The sequence below is a fragment of the Lygodium microphyllum genome, chromosome 5, assembly GCF_053477565.2.
Source record: "Lygodium microphyllum isolate KBCC chromosome 5, Lygodium_microphyllum_v1.1.10, whole genome shotgun sequence".
Classification (NCBI taxonomy): domain Eukaryota; kingdom Viridiplantae; phylum Streptophyta; class Polypodiopsida; order Schizaeales; family Lygodiaceae; genus Lygodium; species Lygodium microphyllum.
The window spans coordinates 1,607,518-1,620,183 of NC_141139.1; the positions used below are offsets into that span (position 1 = coordinate 1,607,518).

Genomic DNA, 12,666 nt, shown 5'->3' on the forward strand with positions numbered 1-12,666 from the left:
ATTAATTTGTTAATTAGAAGGCTAAAGTATCAAGTTAACCATTCATTGTATAGTCATCATTATTAACAAGGGATGAGCTTCTTTGGCTATCTATTGTATTATTTATGGTTTGCTATTAGCATGATTGATTGCATGAGGCAATTACTAATAAGAAAAATGCATATATTTCATGTCTTCAACTCTTCACATGGAGATATCCTTTACTCATTTACTCATTTTAGTGTTCGATCCTTTACATGGAAAACCTTTACTCATTTTAGTGTTCGATCTTTTACATGGAAAACCTTTACTCATTTTAGTGTATTATCATCGATTCACCTTCCTAATAGCATGCATCTATAAGGCTCACTTTACACCTAGAATAGTGGATTAGGAAAGTGCATGTTGATTACACACATCTTTCTAACTTAAAAGAAACAAGTTATTCCAATGATTTCTTAATCATCTTGTAAAATTAATACAAGATGATCATTCTATTTCTCCATAATAGCTTTCATCCAAAACCTAGAATATTCTTAATGTCCTTCAAGGTCTTTATCACCAAATCTAATATTTCAAGAGTCAAAGTGATAACTCATTATCTAACTTAGAATTAGTAATGCTTAGTTTTCAAGATTTCTACCTCTTATCCATTCACTAATTAAACAAAACTTGGGTATAATTTTCCATGGGGAGTTTTGCAATATGATTCAACTTGTGCAAGCACTTTGCCTTCTTGATGCAATCAGGTCCAAAATAGAAGATATTTAGATGTGGTGTGTTGCAACTGGGTTCAACTCATGCAAGCACTTTCCATTTAGATGTGGTGTGTTGCAACTGGGTTCAACTCATGCAAGCACTTTCCATTCTTGCTAGTCATGCACCAACATGATGCACTTGTAATAAATGAAGGGTCTAAAATAGAAGGTAGTCGAATGTGAAGTGATGCGACATGGTTCAACCTGTGTAGGCCCTTTGCATTCTTACTTGTAATGCACCAACGTGGTTCAACCTGTGTGATGCGACATGGTTCAAAATGTGTAGGCCCTTTGCATTCTTACTTGTAATGCACCAACATGTCATAGTTGTAGTAGACAAAGGGTTTGAAATAGAAGGTTTTAAATGGTTCAAGTATCGAGTTGAGTATTTAAAATTGATTTTCATACCACCTAAACATCTCACATAAAAATTATTGGCTCATGTGTGAATTACTATGCGAAAAATTAATAGAGAATGAAATAACATGAGAGAATTAATAGATGCACAATGATACTCAATCACAAAATTACATTCAATGTATTAATGAGAGTGCAGTGTTTGAAGGACCACAATCAAGAATGGCATGCACTTAATGTGTTAACTTTACACATAGGCTTTTTATAGAAAAACCTAACCCTAAAAATCTTAATTATCATAAGTGACCCCAACCCTAATGTCGTTAGGGTCCTAGAGTACCAGGGATAATAGTTGTTTTAATAACAATTTAAATACTTAAGAAGCCCAAAATAATGCAAAGCCCATGAGATGGCCTAGAAACCCCTCTCCATGGAATGGGTGGACTCTGATCTAGGAACAATAACAAAATCCTTGAAAATAATCATGAGATATATGGTCATGATTGCACAAATTCATCCAAGTGGATATAGCAACCTATGCCAGAATAGAGTATAATGGATCATGGAACAAATGGAATCAAGTTCAAGGCTTTGTTGATATATGGTCATGATTGCACAAATTCATCCAAGTGGATATAGCAACCTATGCCAGAATAGAGTATAATGGATCATGGAACAAATGGAATCAAGTTCAAGGCTTTGTTGAAATGCCTAGAATTTCGGTTGAGGGAGAGTCTTCATGACGAGATCTACCAAGTTCTCTTACATACCCATGTAAGACAACTCTATATCTCTAGTTGACATCTACTTAAGAACATAACAGTAATGAACCTCTATATGCTTTGTGCATAAAAAGAACATTGGGCTCCACAAAATGGCAAAAGAACTTTTTTTATTAGTGTCGATAAGTGCCGAAGACATTTGGTGCATATGGAGATCTACAAGTAGTTTTCAGAGTCAAATTGTTAGCAGGATTGTCAACTCATGTGTGAGTCTGTGTATACCAGATGGGATTGGTATTTTAGCCCATATTCTAGGCACTATTTTAGTGATTTTTGTGTGGCATTTTATGCCATTTGGATAGCATTAAATGCTAGCCAACCCATTGCCATATTTGGCATATTTTGGGCCTATTTATCCAAGGACTCCTCCGCCTCCCCATGCAGACAACATCATTCTTGAGTGGTTTTCCATTAGATGGGGGAGTTGATGCTAGTGCCCATATAGCTAGTGACTCACCATTGTATGCATCATTCTCATGTTTGATATATGGATTCCATTTCCTAAGCACACCTCTAACTTCTCTTCCTTTGACATGGTATCAAACTATAGGATCTAGGTGCGTGCTATGATTTTTCTATTGATTATAGGTCTTTCTTCCCTCTATTGATAAGGCATGCATTTTTCAGCCCAGCAACCTGTGTTTTCAGCTTGCGCTTGGATTCCACCCTGCAATCATTAGTTTGATACATTAAATGCTCAACCATCCTGTGTTTTTCATTTTTTGCCCCTAATTGTGGGTGGGTGACTATTTGTGCATGCCATTTTTACTCTTTCTGGTAGGTTTTGACTAGTTTTTTCTTCATTTTGCAATAGTTGGCCTTCATTTCTGATCAAATTTTTGGTTATAGTGCATGTGAACTCTCATTTTGTGAAGTCTTTGCTCTTGGTTTGGTTATATTCCCTCTTCATAGACCCTATTTTCTTTATCTTCTCTTCTCCAAATGGCTCCTCCATGCACTTCTACGGATGGCAAGTTACATGGTCATGACTATCTTACATGGAGTGGTATGATGAAAGCCTCGTTTATGTAGAAGAAAATTTGGTACACCATTTGTGGAGCTATTCCTCAGTCTTGGCATCGTTTTTCTCTTCTTGAAGATTTTGACGAGAACAACCATGAGAAAGTTGTGCTTACATGGGATTCAAATGATGCACATCCATATTCTGCACTGCTTTGGTGTATTTCTAAAGAAGTTCTCTTAATAGTTACCTCCTATATGACATCACTAGAAATATGGTCAAAGCTTCAGATGTTGTACGAGGCACCATTCCCCATGCATGCTATGACCCTTTATGGATAGCTTCAGCACATGAAGTTTGAGCCGAAGGACACCATTCAAACGTATTTGCTTTGTGTTACACAAGTATAAGACCAGATTCGTCATATGCAGTCCTCCCTTTGCAAGGCACATCTAGTGGGAACAATACTCTACAAGATCTCCCGAAAGTTTGATGGAGTGATGAATGCTTTGCGGGCAAAGACGTCATCTATACTTGTGAGCTTTACACATATGTCCTCAATGCTGCTTGAGAATGAGGCATCTTTGCATTTCCGTGCGAGGCTTCCATCTCATTCTAGCATTTCCAATGAGGCCTTTACAACTTCAAAGTAGGGTGATGGGAAGAGAAGTTGAAGGTCCGGTGTTATCATTATGGTAAGAAGCAGCCTCATGGAAGAAGGAGAAGAAGAAGAAAAAATAGGAAGTGGCCCCCTTCGATGAGTCATCCTCTTCCTCAGACTCGGGCTTTGATCCTCCGACCACCAAGGGGAAGTCAAAGGCACAGTAGGGATCCACTTCTTTAGGCAGTGGTGGGAAGGGCTTGACTATAAGAGGGTGGTGAGATGGGGCAATTGAGCCTCATCTATACAAGTATACAGGTGCATAGGTTTTAGAGAGGGGCGTTCCTAACACATTGACCAAAGTCTCTCATAGGCTCAAATCTTGGAGCTAGGATTGACATCTAGGTTCATGATGGGTTGTTTCTTAGATAGAGAGAGGGATTTGGCTCCTAGTCCGAACTCACATGAGAGGACAATTTGGCAGTCTTGGCCAAAAGGAAGGAACTTCATGGTCACGTATGTTTAGAGGCATTTTTGATAGGATGGTCTTGTATGCTATTGCCAAACAATTTGGTAGTTTTGGCCAAAGGTAGGGACTCCATGGTCACATGTGTTCAAAGGCATTTTTGACAGGATGGTCTTGTATGCGACTACCAAACATTGTTGACAAACACAGAGATCTATTATGACTCTTCTCCATTTTTAAGAGCTGGTATGATCGACATCAACATCAAGTTCTCTTTGAGAGCCACCTTGTTGGTGGCTTGATCACCCACTACTTGGGTATTCATGGTTCTACTCTGGGGGTTCTATGTTGCATGAACTATGATGGCTAATTATCATTGTATCATTGTATTATATCTAATCACTCATGATTTGAGAGAGGGTGTTAGACAACTCATGTGTGAGTTTGCATATGCCAAATGGGCTAGGCATTTTAGTTCGTATTTTAGGCATTATTTTGGTGATTTTTGTGTGGCATTTTATGCCAGTCAACCATCATTAAATGCTAGCCAACCAACTGCCATATTTAGCATATTTTGGGCCTATTTATTTAGGGGCTCCTGCTCCCTCCCATGCAGTCATCATCATTCTTCAACTAGTTTTCCATTAGAGAGAGGAGCTAGTGCCAGTGCCCACACAACCAGTGACTTGTTGTTGTACACATCATTCTTGTGTTTGCTATATGGATTCCATTTCCCAAGTACATCTCTGAGTTCTCTTCCTTTGCAATGTTCTTTTGTGTTCTTTTGTTCTTTTGTCGTTAGCAATTTATTTCGGCACTTGTCAAAGTATCTTGCATATTGATGCATTTATTATCAGTGCATAGTTCCATACTCCCCATAACAAGATGGAGCAATAGAATGAAATAATCAATCATTATAAATGAGATAGCAAGATGCATGATGAAGAGTAAGAATTCACCAAATTCTTTGGTTTGTAGACAATAAACGTGGTGTCACCCTTGGGGCTCATTTGTGGCTTCCTAAGTAGTGATTCTAAACATCTTATACTTGAAAGGTTTCAAATATTATGTTAAATTCTCTAAATTTTTCATACCAAATTCACAAGGATTTTGGGTCTTTTCATAGGATTTGTATGTACTTTGTAAATATTATCTAGGATGTCTATGTCTACATTTATGAACGCACATTATTGAAGATGGTCCACCTAGGTTATAGTCATCTCATGTCTCTCTCAACCAAGAGTTGGTCTATTTTATGGGCAAGTTTATTATCAAATTGACATCTACATACACTTTATGTCATTATTCCTTAATTTTGTTTCATGGTTTGATAAAAGAAACTAGTCAAATAATACAACTATTTCAAGGTACCTATAAGACATATTTTCACATTACACATATTCATTACTACCTGTTAAGCAAGTACATGGTCAACTTTTCATTTCTATTCCTTAGTTTATTTTGCTCAATGAGACTTTGTGCCTTGCCATCATCACTTTAAGATACCCAACTTTGACACCTCTAAGATCCATCAAGAGAGTAATGACCTTAATGATTGTATCTATTTTCTCTTTTTTACATATCTCAAAGCATAAGATTCATACAAAACATTCCCACTATATGGACTAGACTAACCTCTAATACAATCTTGCTATATCAATGTACAATAGGTTTTTATGGTATATTTTTCTCACCTCTTTCTTTGATAAATCTGAGAGCTCTTCACCATTGTTCTAAAGCTCTTTCACATGAGATAAACTACCTAGCAATATTTCTTCTCATACTTTCATGTGTAGATATGTTCACATAAGCACCTTGAGCACGTTCTATCTCCTCATATGTGAAGATAATCTCTTTGTTAGCACTTTGGTACAATAACTTGTTTGGATGTTCTCATTATGTTTTCAAATGCCTTGCCACACAACAATGTCTTATTTGGATGCTCTCACTATGTTCCAAATGCTTCTTCTTCTTGATGGTCCATCTGAATCTTAAATATTAAAAACAAAGACCAATCCTCGTCTGATAATGAATGACATTGACACAACTTCATTGGATAATACTAAACTCATCTTTCATAGAGACCAACTACAAGCTTACCTCAACTCAAACATCAATTCATAAATCTAACCTAACCAACCTAACCAATGATTAAGTATCCAACTTTTTAAAGAAAAAGTTGAGGTTTAAAATAGAGCTTCCTTTAAAGCTACGTGAATGGTTGTTATTCATGGACCATGCAAACCACTAAGATGCTTTTATGTCAAAAAAGGAGATTAGGATTCATATTTGAGTCTAATAGACCCCCAACTTGATGAAAATATCTCCTAGTCATTCTCATTAAGGGACCAGGAACTTGCCCCATTTACATCTAAGGTTCACTCACTTACCAATCTTTCAGTTATACCAATCCAAGGTTTCTTTTCGAGACCTAAGTTACGAAATATGGACTCATCCTTGAAGGTTTCTCACACAAATTCCTTTTAGCATTTCATAATGTAACGCTAGATATTTATTAAATGTACACATAAACATGACTCATTAGTTGCACACTATAAATGATATTATGATATCCTCATTAGTCTATAAAGAGCTAAGGGAAAGGGGGGGGGGGGGGGGGATCCTCGCGATTATACAAGAGGCCTCTTTTAATATGTTTAATGAAAAATTGTCAATTGAACCTTCACTAAGTTGTTGGAAATAAGGTTTTGATTACCATTCTATTCAAAGAGTCTTGAGTGAACCGTCACTACTCAAAACATCCATAAAGTGAACCTCCAATGTGTTGTTCCATTACCACTCTAATCTCAAAGTAAACTTGTGTCTCGTAATTTGTTTCTCATGAATTCTAGCATGTTGATACTCAAGTGATGCCTAGTTGAGTATGAGATCTTGGACAAACAACAAGATCCAAATGCATTTGAGTCCCTTCTATAGGTTGTGTTTGGTAAATTTGTGACACTAAACTTGCTAAAATTCTATCCTCCTTGAAAATTTAATTGGTTCTCATGAATCCTCTCCACTTTCTACAACTATGAGTAAAGCCAAGTATATTATAGCTTGACACTTTGGAATGCAATCAATGGAGTTACATTTAATTGGACATTTCTAAGCATATTTCTTTACCTTTTCATTTTTACAAAGAGAAATGCTTTCATGCTAAAGCAATCAACCATGCTACGTCCAAGTAAAGCATTTTTAGAAACCCTTATTGCACCATCCGACAATGGGTGACTATCACAACCCCTAGGTTGGAAAAAATTTCCATGCACTGAATCCAACCTGCACGTTGGAAAGCATTCAAACTAATTAACTTCTAAAAAAATGAACTTTTAACAACGTTGCTCTACCAAGGGGTCCACATATTCCAAATATATAAGAAGAAGAGACAGAGATAAAAAATACATCAATTCATGCAATAATAAATGTGTATGACATCATGAAGAACATCCATATGAATACATTTGTTCTACTTTAGGATTGATAAGTGCAAATGCTTACTGCATATGGTAATGTCTTTGGATATGACTACATTTGCTTACTATATATGGTAATGTCTTTGAATATGACCACATTTGAATTATGTTTGTTTTAGGATTGATAAGTGCAAAAATTTCCCTTCATATAGTAATTTCTTGATTTAATGAGGGGCTCGAATGTGAAAGTAGTGGGAGGACACATCTAGTGATAGTTGTTGGTCCTCACAATAGAAAGGATGTGTTATCAAGAAGCTCCTTTTGATTCGTAATATGCATTGATACAACATGGTAATGAGATCAAAATGGCTTTCCATAAATGTATGCTCAACATTGATCTATATGTAAAGGCCTTAACTAAAAAGAGTCATTGCATATAATAAAAAAGAAAAAAGGTAACTTTTGAGGTTATTTCTAGTATTACAAAGTGCCATGATTGTAGGTTTACAACACTTAGTAGTTCATTCCACTCCATTTTTCGAGTATAACCCTTCTTTCCCTAAGGAATAACCAACCCTAGGAGAAGGGTAGAGGGATTATAGCCTTTATTATCCCTTGATAAGCCCACACAGGACCTCCTTATAAATTACAACCCTAAAGAGTTACCAAAATGACCTCCTTAGAATGTTCTATTTTCTTCACTTTTTTAATTTGTTTGATTGGCCAAAAGGTATTGTGAACTAGCGAATTTATGGAATTTCAATTTCATTTTGTGTATCCCTTTTTGTTACCTTCTTTTTCTTAATCATCAATGAATGTTGTTCCACCATTCTTACATTTGCCAAGGAGATTGATGACAATGAAATGTATTAGGCATTCAATTGGCACCCACATCGTAGTATCTATGGATCAAGATGGTCTTTGCTTCTGGCAAGCCAAACCACTTAGTTTGAAGCTCCTAGCTTGGTAAAGAAGCCTTTCATCTCCAACAACTTTAGTTGAAAATCATGGTGATGCATTAGACCTTAGTATGTCATTCCACACATAGTAATTTGACTTGTGCATGTGACAATTTTTAAGTAGTGTGTGGACAACTCTGCAGACATTGGCTATGATCTTTTTTTTGGGGGGGGGGGGGGGGGGATCTTCAAAGACTCCCTTAAATAGGCTTCTCTTTTTTCTTTAATGTGTCGATATTGAAATGTTTTATTGGGCTTCATTCCAATCTTTGCACCCATGATGGTAAAGACGTTGCAGAACTGCCCAAATACATGATTGAACCCTTGACCTCACATTTCTCAAGTAGTTATCTTGTTAACTAATCTATCTCATTGTTTGTCACAACCTCTCTCTTGTTGGTAAAGGGGGAAAGCTTCTTGCGAGGTCACCCATCCCAATATTGTTGGGACACACATGCGCTGGAAGATTTTCCAAGATGGTCTACAGCCATCTAGAACCCAAAACCTTGAGGTGGTGGGAAGTTGGAACCTCTGGTGTTAACCAATGTGGGTCATCTTACAACCCGGCACCACTCCGACAATCTTCGAGGGAGTTTTAAGGCCCATTGGAAGTTAAATTGGCATGCACATGCGTGTGGAACGACTCTACCTAGCTCTACAAGAGAAGAATCATGGGAACAGGGGGGGATTCATGGAATGATGATATGGAAATGTTATGTCCTTCCCCCGTCCGTTTTCTCTTTTGAGAAGGGATAAAGCGCCTGTCTGAAAAGACAAGGCCCCAGTATATTTTGGCAGGGGTGTGGGGGGGGTCTAGAGAGAGAGAGAGAGAGAGAGAGAGCATGAGAGCATGTGTGGCACTGCTGCTCTCAAGTACACTCTAGGCGCCTACCTAAATCAATCCTCTTCATTCCTGATGTGAAAGGGCTAGGCAAGAAACCTTGGCATAGAAGCAATTGCTTTCGTCTCCTCACAAAATGTGAGAGAGAGAGAGAGAGAGAGAGAGAGAGAGAGAGAGCGAGGATTGGGCCTCCTCTTTGTAAAGCTACATCATACTCAGGCAGCTGGGGAGAGAGAGAGAGAGAGAGAGAGAGAGAGAGAGAGAGACAGAGAGAGCCTCTTCATCGTGCTGTGAAGCCGCACCGAGAGAGCAACATCATACCCTCAAGCAGCTGAGTTTGAGAGAGAGAGAGATCCTTCCTTGCGAAACCACATCATGCTGTCAAGCACCTGAGTTTGCTTTCTTGTTCCCTTGCTCGATTTTGGGTTCTCTTCCCCCATGGGCAATTGCCTCACAGCAAGGGTGAAAGCAGAGAGCCCTCCCTATTGCAACACAGAGGGTCAGAAGAAGTCAGGTACACACCAGCGCGCGCGCACACACACACATGCATGCCTCTCCTGATTTTGGTTCGAAAGGCCACCTGCTATTGTGCCTCCTCTTTTACTGTAAGCTGAATTCATTCTGTCGATGCAGCAGACCAAGCAGCATTCGCCAGTGCAAGTGAAATACATGGCGAGACACCCTTGAGCTTGGAGACCTGCAACAAAGGGGGTGCCCCTGGTCCTGATGGAGTGGAGCATCCGATGAGGAGTGCCCTTCGCGCTTTCTCGTTCGGTGATCTTAAGGCTGCCACCAGGAACTTTCGCCCTGATACCCTCCTGGGAGAGGGCGGCTTTGGATGTGTCTTCAAAGGGTGGGTAGATGAACAGGGTTTGATGGCAACTCGTCCAGGAACCGGCATTGTTATAGCTGTCAAGAAGCTGAACCTGGAAGGTCTGCAAGGGCACAAGGAATGGCTGGTAATATTTTTTGAATGTCAATTCTCTTTGCCATTTTTGCACACATGGATCAGGACTACCACATTCGGTAAATTAATGGTCAGTAAGAAAATTTGTTGTTTTCACACGGAAAGGATAGCGAAAATGACAATTCTGCACCCAGTCATCAGATGACCAGGGGCAGTAGCTCTATATTAGTGCTGTGGTTGCATGGTCTGAAAGAAAATTTCAAGTAGTGTCCCTCCTAGATGCATAAGATATGTTCTGCCAGCCTGTTCTCTGTCCATTGTCATATCTGTCAGTAATGGTGGTTATTCACTGCTTATTAAAACTTTCAGGCTGAGGTGCATTTCTTGGGTCAGCTCCATCATCCCAATCTCGTGAAGTTGATTGGATTCTGTGCTGAAGATGATCATAGGTTACTGGTCTATGAATTTATGCCTCGTGGGAGCTTGGAGAATCATCTATTCAGGCGTGAGTTTGTTTCCTTCCCTTCAGTCACATAAAGCATTTCAAATTGGTGCTTGCCATTTGCTATGAAAGTACTGTCATATATGCAGGTGGTAGGCATGGTCAACCTCTCTCTTGGGGTATCAGGATCAAAGTGGCTGTGGGAGCTGCAAGGGGTCTTGCTTTCCTGCATGATGCTGAAAGGCCTGTCATATTTAGAGACTTCAAAACATCGAACATCTTACTGGACTCGGTTTGTATCTGTGATTCTTGCTTCTAAACTCAAATAGCTTAGCAGGGTTGTCACATTTTTTCTACTTTTTGATATCTCCGAGTAATTTATTTGGCTGGTTTGTGGTGGGGATCCCAGCATTTCAATGCCAAACTGTCAGATTTTGGACTTGCAAAGGATGGGCCTACAGGGGATAACACACATGTGTCAACACGAGTGATGGGCACTTATGGATATGCGGCCCCTGAATATGTCGCAACAGGTCAATCAACTTCCTCAACAGCCTCGCTTTCACAGGATCTTTCACACACATCTGTCAAGTATTTGCTTCATTGGTGTTACTTTCTGTGTATACTCGACATATGTGCTTGCCTGCTAGCTCCTTCAAGTAGGATCTGATTGTGTTGCATTCATGATGGCATGTGCAGGGCATTTGACTGCAAAAAGTGATGTCTACAGTTTTGGTGTGGTTTTGCTTGAGATCCTCACAGGGCGTCGGGCTGTGGACAAAAACAAGCCTTGTGGTGAACAGAATTTGGTAGAGTGGGCTAGACCGTACTTGAATGATAGGCGCAAAATCTTTCGTATTATGGACCCTCGGTTGGAGGGTCAGTACTCCATGAAAGGAGCTTATAGAGCTGCTTCTTTGGCTCTCAGCTGTCTCAATCCAGATGCGAAAGTGAGACCTGTGATGAAGGATGTTGTGGAGCTTCTTGAACCCCTCCTAAACATGAGGGAGAGAGCCAGAAGTAGTTCTCATGTGCCATCTGCCCAGGAGTGTTTGTCCCGATCACAGCCACCTGCAAACAACTTTGCTTGGAGAGTGCAGAATGGGCCAATGTGGCCTCAGCATCTTGGAGAAAAACAACACTGGAATGGCTCGTGGAGATCGTATTGCAATGGCTTAATGCAACAACAAGCATACCATCGTTGTGCTGTACAACATTACCACCATAGCAATGCGCCTCTGCAGACATTGCAAAGAGGTCAGGGAGTGCGATAGTGTTTCAGTCGTCTTGCACAAGTAATTAAAGCCTTGGTTTGTGGAGAATTTAACCCCTGACATAAGAAGATACAGAAAAGGGGGCTCCCATAATCTCCATCTGGGGTCATACTTCAAGTTGCAGAAGCTCTTTGCTGAAGTAAGCAGTGAGCATGGCTGTCAAATTGCAATCTGACTGTTTGTTTCTTTATCACAGACCTCATTTAGTAGGTTTGCTGGTACAGTAGCTCCACTCACCAACTTTATGCCTTTGTAAGAATGTTAGGGTTTAAGCCTGCATGTGTGTATATTGCTGGACACTCCTGAAGGGTGTTGCATGTGTGACAGATGTACCTTTACAACCACATTCAAGTGGGTTTCAACTTTCAAATACTTAAAGAACTGCACTCTGCCCATGTATAGATCAGTACATGGTTAAGGCTTTTTAAGCCTTTCTTTAGGGACTTCAGCTGGACTAATCTGTTAGCTAGTTTCTTGAAGGATTGGAACAAAAAACAGCTCAAGAATGTGTGCATCTCAGCATTGCTGCAGCCTGCTACCCTGAAATGATGCACTGATCTAGTGGACCCTGCACATATGCATCACGTGTGCATACAGATCCTCATGAAGGCTTGCTAAGCTTCTAAGAAAGATGGTGATTGAGGTGGCAACAAGCAGGAAGACTGAAAGATGGGGTTAAGTCATTTGCAAGGATGATGGCAGATAAGTAAAGTGTTACACTTAGGATAATTTTGTTAATAATGGAGAATGCATTTCAAATGAGCATTAAATTCCACACTTTACTAGGAGTCTTTCGAAATAGGTGGGATAAAGAAACACGAGCAAATGTGATGAGGACTGCTAATTCAGTTAGTCATACAGGCTAGCAACAAGTAAGACCTATTTTGGAAGAGCAAAGAGTTCAAATTGGGTGATCCCATGGA

General features: G+C 39.5%; 1 protein-coding gene across 1 annotated transcript; it reads left to right on the plus strand.

Annotated features, from left to right (window-relative positions):
- Nucleotides 1-9,180: 9,180 nt before the first annotated feature.
- On the plus strand, nt 9,181-12,443 carry LOC148035437 (putative serine/threonine-protein kinase PBL11). Its single transcript, XM_087677394.1, has 6 exons — nt 9,181-9,634; nt 9,754-10,079; nt 10,397-10,532; nt 10,619-10,761; nt 10,879-11,002; nt 11,169-12,443. Exons 1-6 carry the CDS (start codon nt 9,559-9,561, stop codon nt 11,741-11,743), a joined length of 1,380 nt encoding a protein of 459 aa, XP_087533520.1. The 5' UTR covers nt 9,181-9,558; the 3' UTR covers nt 11,744-12,443.
- The last annotated feature ends 223 nt before the right edge of the window (nt 12,444-12,666 follow it).

Bases quoted from the DNA above. Each gene is read 5' to 3' on its own strand.
- LOC148035437 (XM_087677394.1), top strand. From the start codon at position 9,559: ATGGGCAATTGCCTCACAGCAAGGGTGAAAGCAGAGAGCCCTCCCTAT. The intron at 10,533-10,618 runs GTGAGTTTGTTT...TCATATATGCAG, and splicing joins GGAGAATCATCTATTCAGGC to GTGGTAGGCATGGTCAACCT. The intron at 11,003-11,168 runs GTCAATCAACTT...TGGCATGTGCAG, and splicing joins CCCTGAATATGTCGCAACAG to GGCATTTGACTGCAAAAAGT.